The sequence below is a fragment of the Anarhichas minor genome, unplaced genomic scaffold, assembly GCF_050575085.1.
Source record: "Anarhichas minor isolate MPS153535 unplaced genomic scaffold, ASM5057508v1 ptg000010l, whole genome shotgun sequence".
In the NCBI taxonomy this organism is placed as follows: domain Eukaryota; kingdom Metazoa; phylum Chordata; class Actinopteri; order Perciformes; family Anarhichadidae; genus Anarhichas; species Anarhichas minor.
The window spans coordinates 2,191,638-2,215,117 of NW_027466456.1; the positions used below are offsets into that span (position 1 = coordinate 2,191,638).

Below are 23,480 nucleotides of genomic sequence, written 5' to 3' on the forward strand. Positions count from 1 at the left end.
AATCTCTGCTGTAAAGTTGGGCATTTTCACATGGAGATCAATGGGAATTGGACTCAGCCTCAAGTGGTCAATTTGAAGAATTTGGATTTTTCAGCACTGGAGGTTGCCGCTTGGGAAAGAAGGATGAATGTATAGCCCAGGAAGAGGAGAGGGAAAAAGATGATTAACAGGTTTAATACGACACTTAACACCCAACGTACCCACAAGATCATCTTTGGAGGCGTTTGCTCGTGGTGTGCTGGTGCCTGGCTCAATCTTCTGTGACAACCTAAATTAAAAAAAAAACATTGATTAATCCGTCAGATTGAGTTCATCCTCTTGAGAAGTTTTCATCATAAAAAAAAAATGATGGGGATAGAATATTTTTGGGGAAGAGAGAAACACCTAAAACCTATTTTTGATCTTCCTGGCAGGAAAATTGCTCCTGCAACGTCCAAGTTTGGTTTCTTACTTGTAATTGTCGTCCTCCACAAACTTCTGCAGCTCCTCGATGTACCGGACTGAGTTGAGATACTTCTGCACGTGAGGCAACACTAGTACATCTGAAAGACAAACATGTCATCTAAAACTAACCATATATCACGGCTGTGAAGCATGTCTGGAGTGAGGATAGTCGTTCCTGCAGTAGGAACTATTTTCTTTCCACCAAACTACACCCGCCAAGCGTATCACCGCGCAGAAGGAAGCGTGCATCTATACTCAATACCGCTAGCTTACTTAGCACCTCTGAGCTAGCTATTGTTGTTTACATGTTCATGAGTAGATGTGCACTTCCCTCTGCACGGTGATACAGTTGGCAGGTGTAGTTTGGTGGGAAGAAAATAGTTCCTACATGAAACTGCTCCCAACAAGGCCTGTGGATTATGCTGTGTAACAGTGTCTTGATTTCTGGACAGAGACATTGCTGTTGAGTTTTATTTTGCCGCTTTGAGCACCACAAGCAGAGTGCCATCTAGTTCCATCATATGAGAGAGATAGACATCTCTACGGCAGATATCTCCAAAACTCGGCAAATCACACAAAAACAATCTGATAGAAAGCACTAAGGTAAGAGGACGGACTTTGACTGTTGAATGCAGATCTTAAAGAAGAATTGATGAATGCTAAAGAGACTCTTTCATTGCGTCTCCATGGCCACAGAAAAGTGGCCAGGCTTTGATGCAGTTCCCTCGCAGCCTTTACAGAGACTCCCTCCTGCTTTGTTCTGTTGCTTTGTTCTTCCACATGATAGACATAATCAGACCTCAGAGTACAGTGAAAACTTGTAATGACATTCGTGAGCTGCCTTCCTCACACATATGAAAAGCTAGAGTTGGTTTGTTGAAATTCTCATTACATGCTAATGAATTTAATGCTCTAATAAAAGTAGAATGACCGCCTCACGGTTGTAGGCATCTGCCAACCAGTCATGTTGCATCACGTCATCATTTTATCCTACTAAGACATTTGTTTAAAATTGTCATAATTAACATACAAATTGTTGAGTTACGGAAAAAAAAAAAAAAAAAAACGTGTTTTGTGACCAAATTCTAATCAGTTCCACCTTGAGTGCGAGTGGACGTTTGTGCCAAATTTGAGAACATTTTCTCAGGGCGTTCCTGAGATATCTGGTTTACGAGAATGGACCAGATGGCCGGACGGCCAACGCAAACACAAAATGCCTCCGGCCACGGCTATAGCTGGCAGAGAGGCATGTGTCAGGACTGGAATTCGGGCATAAATAACTTATTGGCTACCTTCTTACACGCACTCTGCCATCATCGGAGTCTTCTACACGCTGCTAGCTTGACAGCTGTGAGTACTACCAACAGCCATGTTTGTTGTTTATAATCATCATGATCATTTTGGCGGAGTAGCTTTGGAGGGAGGCCTGAAAATATGTGCCGTGAGTGTTGCTGACTTGGCAACTTTCTCCCTAGATTTATCAACTTTTGCAGCTAGTGCTGAGAGCTACTTTTACTACAAAAGAGTTGGAAACACTGGTCTGGGTTTTTTCAGTTGGCTAATATAAATCTAGCGTACTCTTGCTGAAGCTTAAACCTGAGTCCTCTAGTCTTTTCTCGTTGTGTTGCTCAAGCTTCATGTCACCAGCTTCCATTGAAAATGACTGGCAGCTTAACTCACCGTAGGTACAGGATCTCTGCAGGTCCGATATGATTCTGAGAATGTTGTTCATCAGGTTCGATCTCTGTTCGTTCTCCAGGATGCTGCCCGTGGAGGGATAGGCCGAGTCGATATAGGTCAGATCGGACAGGTACATCCCTGAAATAAAGCAGAAAAAGACGCCACATGTTACATCAAACCGGGAGAAACACACAGCCCGCCTCGTTCTGCCTCTCATCCTTGATTGAGTCAAGGGCCGAATGAGGACGGCGTCCATCTGTCGGAGGCGTTTTTACCGGCGGGGTAATCGGGTATTTTCATGCCCGAACACGGAAAGCTCAGCTCATTAGAAAGCAAACATGAGGCTGGACATCACAAACAGGGCCAGAGTTTTGTTGGTGCGTGATGCAAGCTGCAGCTGTGGATTTCTCGGTGTGAAGACCAGCTGGTGATCACAGACTGCTTGTTTGATATGAAGGAGACAGGAATAAGAACCCTGCACAGACTCTCCTATTCGCAATGTTTTGCTGAAGTTTCAAGCAGACCTTTTTTGTTTTTGTTTTCTGCCCTGATCTGCTCCCCATGGATCCAAATCTAAATGCCTTGTGCGGATGATTGATCGTCTCTTCAGCCTTTCCAACTTAAGTCCATCTCCCCCGCCAGCCATGCGCCGTCTCTTCTTCCCTCATATTAGCAGACTTGGAGCAGAGCTGAGATTCTTAGTCTCTCATTACATAAATATTAACATTAAGAAACAAATCCAGGAGCCATTCTGATTAACAAGCTTCAGAATCAAACGGATGGTGTGCCGTTCCTCTCTATGCCTCGATGTTTCTTTCACACAGCAGCAGATTGAGTGCAGCTGTAAAAGAAAAGTTATCACACGGTAGACTACATGACACCCATGCTCAGAAAACTGTGTTTTACTCACAGATGTGCGCACGTACACACGCAGTCTAAACACAGATGTACAAATAAAACAACCAGATCCAGCAGATAAAAAGGGCCGGAGCTCATCTTCACACACACACACACACACACACACACACACACACACACACACACACACACACACACACACACACACAGAGAGAGAGAGGCTGTGAGCGGGAGAAGCAGTTGGCTGTACGACAGGAAGTGAGAGATGGGGAGGAAGAGGAGGAAGAAGAGAGGGATCCGGAAGGCTTAACCGCTGTAGCTGCTCTTTTGAGAGCATGTCGGGGATGACAGCAGTTAGTCATGCACAAATCCATACCTGGAACACACACACACGCGCTCTTAGAGGACCTGTGGTTTAGAGTACACGGACACTTTGTGTGTGTTTACATGTGGCAAAACTTGTATTAAAAGAATAAAAAGCTACGGGTAAGAAAGAGGAAATGTGCTCACAAATCATGGAGAAAACGTCACCTGCTATCTGCTGAACTCAAACACATTTAAGTAAACGACAGCGACGATAAGGACCAGATGAGCTCAGACTTCACCCAGAGTGAGGATTTTGCTCACAAAGTGGGCCGTCCTTTTTCCCCCTTCTCCTTCATATCTGATCTCACATACCCAGCTGAAGCTCAACAGGAAGCTGCTCAGAAGCCTCAGCAGCATTACAATCGGCTCTTCCCTCTGCTGAAGGTGCCACCAGTGCAGTCTGGAAAAGGGAGTTGTTATCAGGCCAGACTCAACTCTCATCTTGCTGGAGAGTTAACAAAAGTTTTAATCACAAATACATAAAATGCCCTTTTTTCTGTATGCAACTGTCTGTTTAACGTTTTGTTGATGCATGGACTTTAGTTTTTACACAACTTAATGAAATGTTTTGTCTTTGTTCCATTGTACGTATGAAATCGACGTGCATTTGACATTTAACTTTGCTGCATTCTTGGCCAGATTGCCATTTTCTCAATGGATTTGATCTGCTTAAATGAAGGTTAAATAAATTAAGAAGGAGAAAGGAGAAAGCCCCCCAAAAAAGAGGGGGATTGTGGGTTGGTAATGCTAAAAAAAAAGGGGGGTTCAAAGCGGTTCATGCCTGTGCCCCAGACTTCAAGCTGGTCTTGTTTCCTTTCACTCAACTCACTTCGCCTCCTGTATTAAAACTAAGACGCTCATTGTTGAGGATGAGGAACTTAATGAGGCCGCTCTGTTATTCTCTTTTTCTGTCCTTTATTTTTTTTTTTTTTTCCCATAAGAGTGACATCAGAGGTAGGCTGGGCCACTCCAAACAAAACAGAGAGAAGAAAAAAAAAAAGAAAAAAAGGCAATCTCAAACTCCCACACCCCCCTTCTCCTCCCCTCTCGTCCTCCTTCCCCTCCCTCTCCCAGTCTCCCCCATCCTTTGTGAAAAACTCAAGGCATTGGTCGTCAGAGCTCAGTCTGTTGAAGTGGCCGGCTATTGAACCATGCCCGAGCCCGGGCCCCAGGACAGCTGAGTCCACAGAGAGGAGACCGTCGTTTTGGGGAAGTAGGGTCCTCGTTCAGAAAAAGACTTTACTTCCTGTGATTTTTCCAACAGCGGGACAGAAGTGGAGGGCAGAGCAGCTCAGAAGACGGGGACAAAGAGACAGAGATGAGTCCTGAGCACTGCAGCTCGGTGAAGACACGACACAACACACACGTGAAACTATAACTGAAGGAAACACACCCCCACTACTGGTAACACACACAACTAAAAAGGTAAATGTTGCCCGAGTTCATTCTGTTTCCAACTTTGTTTTTGGAGTGTGTGTAATGTGTCAGCATGACAGCATGTGTGTAGGTATGTATGAGTGTGCGTGTGTGTGTGTGTGTGTGTGTCTGGGCAGCTGTGAGAGCTCTGGCTGAGAGGTTAGAGAGGTTAGGACGTTTCGTGACTGGAGGCTCCGGCTGCAGACAGAAACATTTAGCAACGCTCCTTTGGCTTTGCTCTGGAATCTGAGGCCTGAGATACACTATATATACACATCATGTGTGTGCATGCAACACATGTAAATGAGACCGGGTCAGGGGTGTTAAGGGGGGGTGTAGGGTGTTTTTTTTGTCTGAAAAAAAAAAAAAAAAAAAAATCCAGGAATGAATTATGGTGCTTGTTGATTTTGGCGTTTTCATTGTGAAGAGGGTAAACTTTAAAAAATGCCTTAAATATTGAAAAGTTGGTATTGGTGCCTTTGTGTTTTATTTATGATGCAACAAGGAGAAACACCTCAACTATTAACATTTAGCTAAAATCCACAGTACGCCCGACCTGAAGAGAAACAGAAAGCTAAAGAGAGAAAGAAAAGTCACATTCCAGCAAAACACCAGAGGGAGGCTGATCTGATCGGATGGGGTGATTTGAGCTTTGGAGCCAGGCTTGTTTATTTTTTCTCGGCTTTCGGTTTCCTAATACAGCACCATCTGAGCCTGGCCACTAACAGGATGGGGGGGGGCGGGGGGGCGGCAGGCGAGTTTAACCCGGTGGAACGGTGTTAGATCAATAGTATCACGCCTAATGAGGTGGTGACATGTCTCTCGGCACACGCCTCTGATCGCTGAGACGCACAGAAAACTGTTTGTGGAATCCTTAAAAGTTTACTTTCCCTTTAACAGAGTTGTGAAAAAAAAAAAAAAAAAGGATGATAGAATATAATCCAACCATAACCACATCCTCCATCAGATACACTCCAGGGACAGTCGCGACCTTTCCCTGATAGCGGAAAAAATCAGAAGCTTTGAACACTAACGGCATCAATCTGGTGCGCTTCCATATCGCCGACTCACAATTATCTTCAAATGTTTTCACTTACGTTCCTGGCCTGTTGGTGGGATCTGTGGAAAATACTGTGTTCGCTGCAAAGCCACATCTGTGAATGCTGTAAACGACCAGAGAGAGAGAGAGCGAGCGAGAGGACACTATAGCGCACACACACGTATGAGAACATGCACGACTGAGCTTCAAAAAGCTTGAGGTGAAAAAAAGGCCAAAAATGGCAAAAGGCTAAGAAAACATTTCATGAGTAGAGCAATAAATCACGAGATCAATACCTCCAATAACTCAGCTTGGAAAAAAAAAAAAGTCGAAAAGATAAAGAGAAGGAGGGAGCAGCTGCCTGAGAAACACCCAGAACATTCTGTGCCGGCAGTGCTTGGCCCTCGGGTTCACCTGCATGGGGGGGGGACAGGGTCTGGGAGAAAGCTTTGAATGGGTCATTACAACCAATCCACACGTAACCTAACCATTCTGTTCACCCGAAGCCCGGGACTGTAAATCACAGAGCAGGAAAGACTTCAAACAGAAAGTCTGTCGCAGGACAAGCAAATACATCGCGGTCAGGTCGTGCATGTACGATAGACTGTCAGAGCTCGTTACCCGCCGCCCCACAGCCGTCCTGTCACACACCATGTTGTAACGCAGCGGGGGATTGATAGCTCAGCCAGCACCGGCCCGCTTTTAGTTTTTTTTTTAGGGGAGATGGGCATGCGGCCAATCGCGTCTCACTATGTGACCCGAGGCTTGCGCGTGTGTGTGTGTGTGTGTGTGTGTATATGTGTGTGGACCCCTCACAGCCACAGCTTAGCTGATCTTATCAGTAGGACACTTATAGAGGCCAACACAGATAACACACACACACACACACACACACACGTCTACAAAAACAACCCTACTGACAACATGCGGTTAAATCCCAACCACAGCACAAGAAGCCGGACTACATTATGAGCTACAGGGCAGCATGTAGCTCCATGGGGTGAAGAATCGCAAAAACATTGTGAGGAAAAAGAGAGAGCTGCGATTACGTCTCCAGCTCCACCGTGAAGCTCATTTTGAATCCGCTTAATGAGAGCTTGGACACAGTTGAACGGACAGGTCACCATAGGGAGGAAGAGGTCAGCCTGGAGGGTCAGGAGAAGTGGAGGTATGTAACTAAGTAGGGCCAGTGGGAAATGAGAGCGTTATGCTGTGTGTGTGTGTGTGTGTGTGTGTGTGTGTGTGTGTGTGTGGAACATGTTCTTCCTAGCTGATTCAACTAATATAAAGCATGTGCGGTCGGAGGTATGAGCTTAAAGGTGCGACTCAGGGAAGCAGAGAAAGAGAGAGTGATTACGAGTGATCTCCCAAATCTGAACATTTCCACAAAGAAACATTCATATAAATGCTTTTACAGTTTTTAATAACTCCCTCCTCCCGGCTCTCCTCTCTCCCCCGAGCCTCCTCCAGCTCTGTTCTTTCAGCGGCGATCGTTGTGTAATTTGAGAGAAAAGGAAATCCGTCAGCCCGGGTGATGAATCACTGAGGGGCCGATTCTGCTGTTGTTCGAGAGTGTGCGTACAAGGAGGGCTGTGTGTGTGTTGAGGGGCAGGTTGTGTGTGTGTGTTGAGGGGCAGGTTGTGCGTTTGTGTTGAGGGGCAGGTTGTGCGTTTGTGTTGAGGGGCAGGTTGTGCGTTTGTGTTGAGGGGCAGGTTGTGCGTTTGTGTTGAGGGGCAGGTTGTGCGTTTGTGTTGAGGGGCAGGTTGTGCGTTTGTGTTGAGGGGCAGGTTGTGTGTGTGTGTGTTGAGGGGCAGGTTGTGTGTGTGTGTGTTGAGGGGCAGGTTGTGTGTGTGTGTTGAGGGGCAGGTTGTGTGTTTGTGTTGAGGGGCAGGTTGTGTGTTTGTGTTGAGGGGCAGGTTGTGTGTTTGTGTTGAGGGGCAGGCTGTGTGTGTTTGTGTTGAGGGGCAGGTTGTGTGTGTTTGTGTTGAGGGGCAGGTTGTGTGTTTGTGTTGAGGGGCAGGTTGTGTGTGTGTGTGTTGAGGGGCAGGTTGTGTGTGTGTGTGTGTGTGTGTGTTGAGGGGCAGGTTGTGTGTGTGTGTGTGTGTGTGTTGAGGGGCAGGTTGTGTGTTTGTGTTGAGGGGCAGGTTGTGTGTTTGTGTTGAGGGGCAGGTTGTGTGTGTGTGTTGAGGGGCAGGTTGTGTGTGTGTGTTGAGGGGCAGGTTGTGTGTGTGTTGAGGGGCAGGTTGTGTGTGTGTTGAGGGGCAGGTTGTGTGTGTGTGTTGAGGGGCAGGTTGTGTGTGTGTGTGTTGAGGGGCAGGTTGTGTGTGTGTGTGTGTGTTGAGGGGCAGGTTGTGTGTGTGTGTGTGTGTTGAGGGGCAGGTTGTGTGTGTGTGTTGAGGGGCAGGTTGTGTGTGTGTGTTGAGGGGCAGGTTGTGTGTGTGTGTGTTGAGGGGCAGGTTGTGTGCGTTTGTGTTGGTAAGAGCATGGGTGATGGAGGAGGCTGTTGGAGAGTTTAGACAAAGTATGACAGATAAGAACTCTGGATACCTCGGATATGAGAACGATGTGTTTGTGCATTTATGTGCTGTGCAAAAAAAAAAAAAAAGCGGGGGAACCCACAAAGGCCAATTGATTGCAGGGGTTTGTGGAGCGGTTGTGTTTGTGTGTGGCTGGGGGGGGGGGGCGGCTCCCTAATCCCACATATAGACCTCTGACCCCCCAAACATCAGCCCACATGTTTAGAGTTTCACTACAGAAGAAGGAAAACTGATGGGGGACCCGGGGCCTCGGGGCTCCCTGCTCAGTAATACAGCATCGTGAAGATGAACAACTCCTTATAAATAAAAGGTACTAACTAGCAGGAGAACCCATTTGGCTTCCTGGTATACCCTTACATACATTTTCTATCTGGAACAATTTCAGAAAGTTCTACCAAGAATCCAACACAAAAAGTTACAAAGAACCATCTGTAAAAGGGTCTTCAGAGGACCTTATGGTGCAATGATCTCACCCAGAACCCTCTCTGGATATTGAAAGGAGCTTACAAGAACCTTCCCAAGTAGTTCTCCCAAGAACCCTTTGACATTACAAGAGTTTCATCTAGATTGTACAGAGAACCCCTTTATATACACCGATGCTTTCAACAATCCTTGAGGAACTCTTTCTTCCACCTCGTCCTTCATTATTTTGTATTATTCTAGCGATTGGCTCATGTCTTAATTACTAACTCGTGTTATAAATGCAGAGAAAATCTTATTCTAGCTCTTTGGATCTGCCTTGATTTCCCTTTTAATATTTCCAACATGTAGTGTTTAATAAAACAACTCCATTAATGCCGTACCCCGATGCGTTTCCTGTTCCACTGTGGTTAAAGTATTCTGCGAGGTTTCTACATTTTCGTTAATGAGGCTTTTATGAGTTTTTAGTGCCGTTTTTAGTGTAGTGCTGTTTTCATTAATGGCTTCATAATGTCAGTACTTTTACTGCCTCATGCTGTCCTCACCTCTCCAGCCCACATCCTCGATGACCTCACGTAGCCGTTTCTTTAGCTCTCATTTTAATTCCATCCTTTACTAGTCGGACAGTTGCTCAGCTGTCGGCTCTTCTTCCGTCTCCCACTCGTGGCCGTGTGACCCATTGCTTCGGCAAGCACAGACGAATGAGTCGACTTGTGTGTTCGGAGGGACAGAGCGAACGAGGTGGCCGTGTAACTCGTAAACGGTGGCTGGTGACATCATGTGTGGATGAGATTGCTGGGAGGAGGTCTCGGCCTCTGGCTGTGTACCAACAGCAGAGCTGGCTGAGCTCCACGTCGTCATGTAACGCAGCGCTGCCGTATGTTATTGCTCTAAATCCAAACCTCCAACACCCCCCCCTCCCCCCCTCTCTCTTTCCTCTGACCAGTGATGATGGGTTGTGTGTTTTGGGGCATATTGGACTTGTCGTGGGAAAGTCTGAGGACCAGATGGGGGAGCGAGGGGAAGCCGGGGGATTTTAGAGGCTGGGAAATACATCGTCGACAAAAATATAAATCTATTTCTCTCCTGCTTTTTTTAACTGCGATCCATCAGGCTACAGACAGACACATCAGAACTGGTAAATCACCACAAGAGACCAGGAGTTCAGAGACCCACACAACGTCCAAAACTATCAAAAGACGCTTCAGGCAGGATGACAGCCTGCATCTGAACTTTACGCTCTCATGGGCTCTCGTTCGTGCTCCTCATCTGATGTGTGCATGAGAAGTCCAGTGCACTCCAAATGTACGAGCACATCATTACGACGGATTCTCCCGGCTTGTGTTCATTTCGTGTGAGCGTAAAGCCTCAGGAAAGATAAACTGTGATTATCTGACTTCCTGCGATTCCTTCGTCTAAGACGTTATATATTGGAGATGTCACGATAACGTTTTTCCTTCCGGGAAACCGATTCTGAACTTGCGTATCGGTCGATACGAAGTACCGATGTGACAGTGCGTTAAAAACATGCATTTGTATAAATTATTATAATCTTTAAATGGCTGTATTCAACGAAGGGTGTGATATGATTGCTGTCTGGTCTGGTCCAGGTTAAACCTTTTATAAAACATACAGCAAACACATACGGAGAATGAAAGCCAAAGAACAGATATTTCTGTGTAAAATTGCCATATTTCTGACATTTTGCTCGCTCTGTGACACGTATTGTCGTTGTCCCTATGCAGCGTTAATGATCTGATATAGATATATATATATATATATATATATATATATATATATATATATATATATATATATATATATATATATATATATATATATATATATATATATATATATATATATATATATATATATATATATATATATATATATATATATATATATATATATATATATATGAGCGAGAGAGATATATATATACTGCCAGTTTATTAAGTACACCTAGCTACAACTAAGTCAGTTCTGCAACAAACCCCACCTTCATGAAGGTTATAATGATCTGTTTTTGTTGAAACTCTTTTAGATAAACTTTTGTAAGTATAATAAATACTGTATGACAATGACATACAGCCCAAACCTGCACTCAGCCAATTTTCCATGGAAGCAGTTTATACTAATTGTTTATCAGTCGGTTTATTAAGCGGTTTGTTTTGGCTCGGATGACAAAATGATGCACGCGTTCTACATACAGAGTAACCCGAGGACACCAGTGAGACACGCGGCTGTCTTTCTGTGCCAACAACCGGCGTCTTTTATGCCGTTTAACCAACGAGAACAAACGCACGTTTCCTGTCTAGCAGCAATGTAAGCAGCCGTCTAGCTTAACGAGTTCTCTGGTGATTTCCTCCCCGACGACATGCAGAAGAGGATCATGTCTCCTGCTCGGGAGCAGAGCTGATCACTATTAATGGTCAACGTCTAAACAGTAAAAGCAATGTAAACGGAAAGCCAGCGCCCTCGCTATACACACACACACACACACACACACACACACACACCTCAAGACTGAGTGTGTGTGGGGGGGGAGAGACGGACAGCGGGGGGGTGGGGACAATTAAAAAGTCACTGTTATGCGTCTGACTATTAATAACCATTAGCAGGGTGAGGACCCAGCAAAGCACTTTGGAAGACTTATGAAGCTCATACTGTTGCCAAAATATAAGACAGGCGGAGTTAAACTGGCTGCAAGTCCTGTAGTCCACATGGATGTAATGGAATACGAGTTCCAATACTTCTTCGCTGCGCTGCTTACAGCCGATGGCTTCCATACACATCTGCAATCTGTTGCTTAAGTGATTTAGCTGTAACCGAAAGACCTGGAGAGGAAAGAGAAGGAATACAAAACAGAGAGAAAGCAAAGAGAAAGGAAAGTATTCAAAAAATTGGAAGGAAGGGAAAGTAAGGAGGAGGAGGAGGAGGGTTAAACAGAGAGGAAAGTAATTAAATGGAAAGAAACAGGCAGAGAGAGAAGAGTGCAGATTTGTCAAGATTAAAAAAGGGAATGAGAGTATTTCATTTAAGAGAGATATGTTAAAGTTATGTTCATGATACCTGGCCAGGAAGGGAAAAGAGCCCACTTTCTATCATTATTAGTCTCATCCATCTTCAATCCACTGCTGTTAAAGCTTTGCTCTTTGTTTCACTCCTTGTCTCCTTCCCTTGTTCCGTCTCTGCAGTATCTGTATACACAGCTTAGTGCTCCTCCAGGTTCTGATTGTTCGCAACATTTCTCTGAAGCACCTCACAATGCATTCCCAGCTGAATAACAGGAACCACTGCTCATTCTAGACAAGGCACACTACTCCAGACATGCAGTACTAGAACACGTGAGCTTCAGGAAAACTACACGGCAAATAGAAATAAAATGGTACATGCACTGAACTTCATAAAAAATGCACATACATACATACAGGACGAGCGAAATAGTTCCATTGTGAGCTAAAACCAGAGGTGCTGGGACGATATGCTGACATCTACCGATTCGATAGAATCATGATATGTGGGTGCCAATTCAATTTAATTCAAAAAGTATTAAGTATTGCAACTCCACAGGTATTAAGATTCGATGGCATGAATTTATTGTGATTTCGGTTTACTTCCTTAACACTAGAGCATAGCAAAAAGTAGATTTCTTTTGCGTCCGTTTGTAGTCGGAGATGTCCTGAACTTAAATGTATTAGTCATTGTTAGGAATTATTATAATTACTTATTTTTCCAGCTACCCAACATTAAAGAATAAAGACTTTCTCCTCTCAATTTAGTGGCATTTTCTTTTTCTTCTTTTATACTTCTAATGAACACAATCCAATGAATCTAATCTCTATGTATTTTGTACATACCCTTTGTAAACACCTTATTTTCAAACGTTACACTCATTTCCTTCTTCCGCTTACTTCACTAGCTCTTCCAGTCAGCTGCGTTCTCTTTATGAATCAATAGTCAGCTCGATCTGGGCATTTTGAATGCGTTTAACATAACGGGGGGGAACTACAGCTACGGCGCTGGTGAATTTAACCGCAGAGATGCGAGTGACATGAGATGCTTTGTTTTTGTTGAAACAGATATGAAGTCACGTTAGTCATAGACCAGAACAATAAAAGTGGTAACTTTCTTCTACCTCAGCACAGACTGAAATGAAGCAATTGCAATCGATTCAGGTATTTAAAAAAAATTCCAATCTACAAAAACAATGTATCCGCGTACTGACTAACTCACATTCACATGCATTAAGTTTTACTCCCAGAGGTGAGCACTTTATGTTTTCTTCCTGGTCTCCAAGCACTTCAGCAGAGTTTAGTTTCCGCTCGTTGGGGTAGAAAAAAAAAGAAAGAAGCCGCACTGCATGTTCTGAGGAAACGCTGTAAACCTTGTACCTTCAAAAACACACCGGTGACCTTTCCACATTCCCTGGAATGTCTTTGATATGTTGTGGTTCCATGAAAGAGACTAGGCCCCTCGTACCCAGAACCACCACCCAAGAGAAAATCAGACTCCGGAAGACAGGAAAGAAAGGGAAGGAGAATGGGGGGAAAAGAAGAAGAAAGAGATGGGAAATGAAGGAGGTGACAGCTGATGGATGATCTGTAATGTAATGTGAGCTGTTCATGCTAAGGGGGCATGTGGATGATGCCAAATATGGAGACTTTATGGAGCTCCCAGCAACAGTAGAAAGCCAGTCATAGCGACACTGCCGACGCTGCTGTTAAAGTCATTAGTGGCTCTAATCAGGTCAGCGAGGATACAGTACCTGGGTACGCTGTCAGACACATTCTGCTGCTGGAAAAAACACACAAGCATGAAAATGCACGGCGTCTCTGGATAGTCATGCACACACAGCATTCTATCATACAGATGGATACGGGTATCTGCAGTAACTGTAATCCTGTCCCCTCTCGACTTTGTTCCAAGTGACAGAATTGCCAGAACTCCTGAAGAACCACAATGGCGTCATATAGGAGAGACACGGGGCCCCGGCTTTCAGGGTGGAGGTAGGACTTAATGATGTGGCATTAAGTAAAGAGTGGCTCAAGAGTGATGGAGCGGATTAGGAGGGCTAAACCGTCTCGGCCTTCCGCAGGACCAGGCCAGGGTGTTAAATGGAGCAGTGTGTGCGTCTGTGTAAGTGTTTTTGTGCTTGTGCATTGATGAGAAACAGAACCTGAATCAGCAGGAGTAAGGAGGCGAGGGAGTACCAGCGGATTAGAAAGGGCAGAAGACAACTTGTCTCACACCGTTTTCCTCACTTTCGTCTCTCACCCCTGTAGAGGCGGCCTGTTTGTGAAATCTTTCAAGTGAAACACAAGTACCACCTCCTACTGAACATTCCTGTTGAACGTATGGAGCCACGTGGAGCAGCGGGCGCTCAGTGGTGAGCATATTTAACCGGTCTCACAGGAAGCTGCATCGGAATTAAGGGTCAACGTGCTTTACTGGGAGGCACCCTACTGTGCTCGTACGGGACAGTAGGGTCAGATCTCTGAGCAGGAAGGGAGGTCTCGAACCCTCTTAGAGACCCTTTAACCAAATACTAAGAACACAAATCAGGAGCCAAGAGTTCCTTAAGTGTTTTGACTTGCATATCCGTTGCATCCAGACAAGTGTGAAGATAATCTTGCACGTGGACAGTGTTGCTGGAAAGAAGATGCAGAGAGGTAGAAAAACCATAACAAAAGCAGTGAAGAGAGAGTATTTCATATAGTGTCTAATTGCATTGAAACAATAAGCAAATTATATCAAACATAAAAGGACTATTCTCATCCTTATCCTGAGATTGATTCTAGTGACAACCCCTGTTTGAAAGTCTTAATGACCTACATTAGCCTGTGTCAGAACAAATGTACGATATACGTCCCAGACACAAAAACTGAACTAGGTACCTGGAAAAAAGCCAATTCAGGTACATACTATGCAAGACAAGAGGGTGGAAATATATGAAAAAATAATCTTCATCCCCAAAGTAAAGAAGACGACGAAAGACTCAGGAAAGGTACCACAGATAAAGCATAGCCAGCAGCCACATGGCAGACCTCTTTAATAGGAGGGAAACCAACAGGACCTCAGAAAAATAGGGTGTCTGTCAGTAGGGGAACCAACTGAGACAGAAAGCAGACCTCGTCCTGAACAGCAAATGTCTTTCAATCTTTCCACACAAACAACTCTTAGTGAACACTTTCCGAAACAATTACTGATTGTCTGTGAATATTTGAAAAGGTGTGAAATAGATTTCCAGATAGTTCCTCTGCTCTGGAACAGCATACAATCAACACCCCTGCGGTTAACATTCCTTCAGAGTCCCAAGTCTCAAGATCTTGTGTTCTTGCAGGGGGGCCTGGGGGGACTTGGAGGGAGCACCAGCAGCTGTCCATCGATCCATCTAACCAGCCAGCAGCAATGCAGGCGCTGACGTGGAGCCTGTGCGCCCTGCTGTGCCTCTCCCTCTGGGAGGAAAGTCACTGCAGGAGCTCCAGGGAAGCCCGGCGGACCAAAGGGCCTTCTCTCATCAGGAGTAAAAGAGCCCCCATCGACCCCGATGACAAAAAGTGTTCCTACACCTTCCTTGTACCCGAGCAGAAAATCACAGGTTGGAAGGATAACTTATTTTTGTAATACAGTTTCAGATATTTATCGTATGGCTGTCTTCATTTAAGTATCCTCTGCTTTTCTCAAATCTAAATAGCCTCTTGGTAACCCCCTAAGTAATTGATATCTGTCATCAGGTCCAATCTGTGCAAGCACCACAGGCCCAGAGCCAGACAAGGACAGAGTGACCCGTATAGACATTGCAGATGTGCGGGAGGTGCTCAACAAACAGCGGCGTGAGATTGAGACGCTGCAGCTGGTGGTGGATGTGGATGGTAACTTGGTGAATGAGATGAAGCTGCTGCGGAAAGAGAGCAGGAACATGAACTCCAGGGTGACCCAACTCTACATGCAGCTGCTGCATGAGATCATCAGGAAGAGAGACAACTCTCTGGAGCTGGCCCAGCTGGAGAACCGCGTCCTCAACGTGACCTCGGAGATGATGCGACTGGCTTCAAGGTACAAGGAGCTGGCGGCCCGGTTTTCCACAATGGCCGCGGTGGTCAACAACCAGTCCGTTCTCATCTCGGCACTGGAGGAGCAGTGTCTGAGGACAGTGGAGCGCGGTGAGCTGCCCGTAGTTCCCCCGCTGGTACAGGTGGTACCGGAGCATCTACCAGTTAACAATCGCTTCACCAACGAGATCCAGAGGGACCATAACAACCGGGCCTTTGCCAGAGGATCGCGCATGGATTCCCCTACTGCAAGCCCATTTGGGATCAACCCTCCACCACCACAGGGAACACTTACCGCCGATGGTATGTACCAATTTTAAAGTGGCAGGGGATGGTGAAGAAATAAGTGACCGATCACTTAGGTAATTGTACTTCAGCGTTTGTCTGTGCAAATAATTGGGAAAATTGCTAAGGACTGCAATTAAGAAAGTAATTTCTCGCAACAGTTGGTATTGCTGAGGCACAGCGGGTTGATTCTTGGCACAGTAACGAGGCAGTGAAATCATACATTCCTACGATTCCCACTTGGCCGTCTGTATTGGCAGCACGGCTCTGAGCATATGCACCAAATTAGTGGGAGGTGGATTACGCCTCTCTGAACAGCATTAAAAAAAGACTTTAGAGAACGGGGATATATACATCTACTGCAAGGCTTTAGTGAGACTTACATTAAATCTATGGAAGACGTAAAGGTAAACACAAGAAGAGCACACATCTGATGGTAGTCCATTCAGTCTCAGGCCGCTAGACTAAGCTATCAAATCAAGTAAGTGAGGCTACTTTGCACGTTTGTCACAGAGATTGACGGATTCTGAAATCTGAGATCATCTCCAATGTGAAACCAATTTGCAAAGTTAAAATGCTACTTGGAATTGACGCCGTTGTATTTTGACTGGCGAATAGACTGTGGCGGGGAATGTTGACAGAGGGTATACAAGCAGATGGATGAAATCATTCATCACATCCCTCAGACAAAGAGGGGAATCAAATGTTTGAATACTGACAGAGGAGTTCCTTAGTAGGGTGACATAATATAAAGCGCTGGTTAAATCCAACACTTTAAAGTCTCCAGATAAAGCTATCAAATCAATATGCCAGACTATATAAAATACTTCTTATATTATGGCATTATTAATGAAACATCAGCTTTCTGTTCCTGCTATGCCATTACAAAGAGGATTTATCTTTTATAGTATTTTAACAATACTGTTACTAGTATTGGCAAGAATCTGGCGATAGGATACATGTCAAGATACAGGGGGTTGGGATTCAACATATTGCGATTTTTAAAATCTATACTGAGGGAAAACTGTCATAGCATAAAGAACACACCACCACAAACGGAAAATCTGAGTAAAATGTTTACTTTTTAATGCAATCAGAACAGATGCATCTATCACAGTCCCTGTAACATCCAGCGTCATAGCGCTACGTTGAGAGGGGACATGCACAGAGGGCGCATCTCAGGAAATCAAGTATTGGCCGGATATAAACTTTGAATGTAAACTAGTTATTAAAAATTGATACTGTTTTTGAGAATCAATACAGTATCACGAAGCATTAAATAGCAATACTCAATATTTTCTTACACCTCTACTTTAAATTAATAAAAAGTGTATATTCAATACCAGCTTGCAACACCTTTGATTGGCCTTTCAAGTTCACTGAGGTAAGGGAGGTAACGGATGACACGGCACGGATGACACGCAGATGACAGAAAAGGGCAGAGTGTTGAAGCAATGCCGTTCAAGTGTAACTTTAGCAATTTAATAGTCAATTATAGCTCATCAGAACCGAGATCTCCTATGTAATACTCCTGCAGCTCCACAGGCCTCAGCCACATCATGGATGACATGGTAAGCATTAAGCTGCTGCTCACACAAACAGAGCTTTGTTTCAGCCTTGGACCCAAAAAAAAAAAAAATAAATAAAAAACAGGCTCTGGCAATCTGGACACCCTTGATTTATCTACAACCAAGTGAATCAACGGAAAGCCAGGATGAATCGCATTTGCTTTGGTGGCCGACACATCATCCTTCACCGGTTCATTTTCAGGAAAAGAAAAACAAATCCCCCTGAAATATTTCCACCTCTTGTCTCCATAAAACACATCACCAAATCCCTAGTGACAACACTGGGTACTTCTTCTTTGTGATGAGATTTAGTATACATGGATGAATGTAGGCAGAAGGTCAACCGAAATACAAGTCACCAAGTACCGCTAATAGGTTCTCTTCCATGCAGGTTCCCTACTACTGTATATACACATTGCCTGACACAGTTTGGTCTCGCCGAGCCCTTTTCAAACTACTATGACTTGTTGACTGACATTATTTTTAAACTCAACCCCTCAAAGCTCCATTTAAAGAAACTAACAAAGTGTCAGAGAACCCCTCACCGACAGGTCTGATGAAGACGTATCATTACTAGAAAAATACAAGCTTGTGCTGGAGAGTTTTAGGTATCTGTACTGGGGCAATACACTGGGTCCCTATGTGCTCCTACACTCAGCAGAGAAAACCATCTTCCACGGGCCTTTAGGCCCCGGAGGCCCCCGTACAATGCCGGTGTTCATACATATTCACACAGGGGAAAACAGAGGAAATATGCTGGGTTTAGGTTCAGCTGCATCAGCTTTGGGTGCAGTGCAACCACACGGCTTTATTTCAAAGGCTACATCCAGGTGAATATTCATTTAACAATACAAGTGTGCACATGTACGTTTGTGTTACTTTTTAAAGTTTGGATGGTTTGAGCAAAAGGAGCAATTTTCCAAAGAATGTGGTCGCATTGGTACATCCACTCAGACCAGACTCTCGCTCCCCTTCTCTCTCTTTGTCTGCCGTCTAGAGCGCCTGGATTGATGATGATGACTTTTGCATATGCGATAAAAAAAAAAAGAAGCCATCTTGGTCAATTGAAGGCGTAGCATGGTATATTTGTTCAGGGGGATAAAACTGACTATAATTTAGGAAATGGATGGTTTTAGTACAAATTAAGAGGCTGTAACAGAATATATGGATATAGCGTCGATAAGGCCATTAAGTTATATGGTCATTTCTAGCTTTTTACTGGCCGGTATAAATCATTTCAACATGTTTCCCAAAGGGCTAAACGTTATCAACTACCAAACCCAAGATACTGAGAAAACGGAGGAACATTAAGAATATTCTCAACATACGGATTGTGGAAAATGGCAATAGGTATTTCTTTACAAATCAGACCATCAAACATATATAGTATTTTTGTCTTCCTCTGTTCTTTCCGACCACAGGTCCCTTCAAAGACTGTTACCAGGTGCGACAGGCCGGCCACACCACCAGTGGGATGTACCTGCTTAAGACCAATGTCAGTGATCGGTTGATCCAAGCCTGGTGTGAACACGGCCTCGACAATGGAGGATGGACCGTGTTGCAAAGGAGGAGAGACGGCTCGGTTAACTTCTTCCGGAACTGGGAGAACTACAAGGTAAGCTGAGGGGACAATTAGGGCGTCCCAACATTTTCATCTGATTCTTTTGCGGAAAAATTAAAAAAAAATATCTCCAAGCATGACAGAGAACTGTGTTCACAGCTTTTCCCTTCCTAATTCCTTAGTGACCCAGTCTCAGTGGTTCATTTTGGGGCCGCTAAGCAAGCACTTGCTCCATCAATGTAAACAGCTTAGCGGTGGATTTCCTCACACCGAAATCACAGCCAAGAGCTGGAGCCGGGGAACCTACATACAAATCTACGCAATCTGAGCGTCACGGTAGGCTGAGAGGGAAATACAGCTCAACCCCCACTGGAGAAGATCCGTTTTTTCTCCCCTCATGCGTCAGCCGTGTGATCGAGATGTGATCCAGGATCTAGCTGAGCAAGAACTCAAATAAATTACACTGATACGCCGCTGAATAAAAATTATCTGGTCTCCCAGTTTTCTCTGCAACAAAAACGAAAAAAAAAAAAAAAATATGGTATGGGTAAGAGTTTTCCTCTCGGTCGTAAGATTATATTTAGAAATCAAATACTTGCTGTTTGGATCAGGAACAGACATGCGTCTCTGCAGCTCTGCGTTCGATGTATTCAAATATCCATCAAACTGCAGCCAAATCACCATCGACTGCCATTCAACTAATTCGCCGAAAGTGAGAAACTCCAGTTTAAAGCCGTAACACATTATCATCTCAACGGGAAGCAGATTTGATTTGATTGTACTTGATTGCCGGCACCAGACTCCTTAAAGTCAGCACTCTGATAGGAAGTCGTGTTAACCTCGCTCTGCTTTACCGTTTGTGTTTCTTGGACACCGATTGGCGTCCAGCGACCACAGAATAAAAAGAGATCCGTTCTTCCAGCAGTTGGCTCACGCACAGTGTCGGCTAACTCAATTTAATACTGCTCTTTGTCAGCCAGCACTGCATCGCGATGATATTTTTAACATGAACCACAGCCTTGAACATGTGGCGCTTTGTCCCCCTACAGAAAGGCTTTGGGAACATAGACGGTGAACACTGGCTCGGGCTGGACAACATTTACAACCTGGGGAAACAGGGTGACTACAAGCTGATGATAGAGCTGGAGGACTGGACGGGGAAGAAGGTGTACGCCGAGTACAGCAGCTTCCACCTGGAGTCGGAGAGCGAGGGTTATCGGCTGAGGCTCGGCACCTACCAGGGAAACGCCGGGGACTCGTTCAGCAGCCACAACGGCAAACAGTTCACCACGCTTGATCGGGACAAGGACGCATTTTCTGGTGAGGAGGGGGGGTTTTAAATGCATTTTGAGTTCTAATAATAGAAGGGTATAGGCCTGCGTTTGGTGATGGGCTGATTAATTACTCAGCTGATAAATATATGGACATGACCTCGATTATTTTTAAGTTAACTTATCGTACTACACGACCTTGATCCTTTTTACTTTATCGACTTATTGTACGATATATTGAAAGGACTTGGACATTGTGCAGACATTGCACATTTTGTTTAACAGAGCCTGAGAATCCATTTTATTTATTGTTGTGTGATTTGAATATCATTTTATTTATTTAGGATATTTTAACATTTTTTGCATTCCAATTCCAATATCTGAATATTCCTAAGAATTAAGAGTTCATTGCTCTTTGAAAGGGTGCGATCATATCACTATATTCTTGGCATAAAAGAGTCTGAAAATTGTTTTATATCATCCAACAAGAGTCATCTTAACAGGCCTCGTAGTATAGCAACACAACCGGAGGTAAGCTCCTTTGTCCGTCCATCACACTTACGATGTCGTGTCCCTCTCTTGTAGGTAATTGCGCCCACTTCCATAAGGGCGGCTGGTGGTACAATGCGTGTGGCCAGACCAACCTAAACGGCGTGTGGTACAGCGGGGGAGTTTACCGCAGCAAATTCCAGGATGGAATCTTCTGGGCGGAGTACGGAGGAGGTTTCTACTCCCTCAAGTCAGCCCGCCTCATGATCCGACCGATCGACTGAAACCTCGGACTGCGGCTCCCATCAGATGCACCTCAAGTTTCCTTCCTTATCTTTATCTACCCATAAAACAAAGACTGTAAAAGGCCAGGACTTCCCCCGCCATCGTACAACAGTGCCTTGTAAAAAATACGAGAGGAGGAAGAGGGGGTGGCAGGTGTTCATGGCCAGACAATAAGGACTCCAGCAGTCTGCGTGGCTCGCTCCCAGGTTGACTTTGAGAGGAAGACCGATGCCATCGCCCTCCTTAAGCGAGAGCTCTCCTCTACCGGTCAGTCTGGAAAGTAACAGTCCAACAAGCTCCCTGGGACCATCAAGTATTACTCTCACGTGTCCTATTTTACTCACTCTTGTATGTAATAAAAAGGGAAATGGTCATTTACTAAAGACACGAGATTTCTTCAGAGCAGCTAACAGTGACTTTTTGAAAGTAGTGTCGCCCATAACCAAAGAGTATTTGATGGATGTACTGGGATGTTCAACCATAGCATGGAAAATGTAAAGTTGTGTTGCCGGTTAGAGTCCCCGACAGTCAAGCGGTTAGAGGGCCGGACTTGCCAAACCTACCGTCTTACTCGTTCCTGGGTTTTGTCAGGACTTTTGGGAGGATTCCTTGGACCCTCGCAGAAAATGAACTCGTGCAAGTCCAATGTGCATATGGCTGAGCTGGCTTTGGTATGTAAATATCATTGGCTTTGTTTGTAAAAGGTAATTTAAGAGGTGTGATTCTACTCACTCTGCCATTCTTTGTTATTTATCAGTGTATTTATAGTAAATATAGTCATGGCCATTTTATATCGAGCCCTGTAACAATACAATTCTTAATGTGTTTTTCGTTTTCCCCCCATGTAGAGATACACTAACGACACTTGAAGAAAGGCACACGCACACACACACTGACATAAACGAATCCAGACTGGATGTTGAGAATATGAGACACACACTGCCAATTTTCATCAAATTAAATTCTTTTGTAAACATTGAATGGTCTCTCACTCGTCACTCAGCTTCATGGAAAGAACAAAATGAAAGTTTCAAAATGATTTCCAGCGTGAATGAAAAACTTGCCGTATGTAAAACATGAGCGAAAAAGGAAGCAGAGGCCGGATAGAAATATGTCAAAGTCAGCTGTGCAGAAGCAGGTTGGACAATATCAAGGTAAGGAGAGAAATAGATAACGGATGCTGCTAAACATTTTGATAAACACTTAAGAAGCGGAGAGACCGTGAGATTGATGACAGGGCAAGAGAAAAGCAGACGGGGAAGAGAAGGAGGGGAACATTCCTTCCACATTAAAACCGTTGAACGTATATCTTGGAGTTGTGGCTCCCCTGTGGACCTTTCCCTCCGAGGACCCGTAAGTCAGGACAGCTAGGAGCCGCCTGACACAAACACGGCAGCAGGAGAAGCTCGCGGACACGATCAACATATTTTAGCTCAAACACTCACACACACACACAGTCAGTGAGCAGACAAAAGCTGCAGGTAGGCTTTACTGTGAGCCATCCAAAATACTGTACCAATGCGGTCCAAGAGTCCAGGCCAGACTAGGTTCTGCCTGGCTGTACCACCTCCTGACTGCACGTCATGGGGACCAGCAGGGAAAAGAACCCCTCAGTTGGCTGGCTTTTCTGATCCGACACCTTAACCCTGATGCTTTTCCACTACATTTGATTATTCCACAGTGTTGCTCCACCAACAACTACAGCAACAGCATGCTGGAGCAGAAGGGCGCCAAGGGCCCCCATGCTGCTTTCTGGCCCTCCGAGTCTTTCTCCATTGAAGGAGACCAAGTAACAAACGGCTCCTACAGGATCCCAGCACGGAGTATAATGACTTTACACGGGTACCATGGTCACGAGTCCTCGCTCAACAGAAGTGTAATGGTAAAACAATTACGATACCTTTAAGTCTTGGAGACAACTTTGTTTTTCTCTCATGCCTCCTCGGTGAATGGAGAATCGAAAAAACTGAGGAAAGTCTTGATGAATTGAAGTAAACGTTTGCCAACTTTCACACAACTCATTCAGATTAATCCCAGTCTCATTTATCCGGTCGTATTCTCACTACTTTTAAAAACGCATGCACCTTCTTACGATTTAAAAACACCGTAACGCTTAAACAGTCTCGCTCTAATGCAGCCGCACTGCTCGTCTGTGTGATTCTGAACGAGTCCCGAGTGTTTTAAATAGGAAGGTTTCAGCAAA

The 23,480-nt window shown here is 44.7% G+C and overlaps 2 protein-coding genes across 6 annotated transcripts in view; one reads left to right on the forward strand and one right to left on the reverse strand.

Annotated features, from left to right (window-relative positions):
* ralgps2 (Ral GEF with PH domain and SH3 binding motif 2) overlaps positions 1–23,480 on the reverse strand; it is a 71,250-nt gene that overhangs the window by 9,766 nt on the left and 38,004 nt on the right. For all 5 annotated transcript variants that reach the window (XM_076087477.1, XM_076087480.1, XM_076087479.1 and 2 more), the window contains exons 10-12: positions 2,125–2,262; positions 452–542; positions 201–268 (exon numbers count right to left, since the gene is read on the reverse strand). In XM_076087477.1, coding sequence (XP_075943592.1) covers positions 201–268; positions 452–542; positions 2,125–2,262 — 297 coding nt within the window. The remainder of the gene's footprint in view (positions 1–200; positions 269–451; positions 543–2,124; positions 2,263–23,480) is intronic.
* On the forward strand, positions 15,132–21,454 carry angptl1a (angiopoietin-like 1a). The gene is made up of 5 exons (XM_076087475.1): positions 15,132–15,364; positions 15,501–16,121; positions 19,093–19,286; positions 20,282–20,552; positions 21,089–21,454. The coding sequence occupies exons 1-5, from the start codon at positions 15,175–15,177 to the stop codon at positions 21,274–21,276; spliced, it is 1,464 nt and encodes a 487-aa protein (XP_075943590.1). The 5' UTR covers positions 15,132–15,174; the 3' UTR covers positions 21,277–21,454.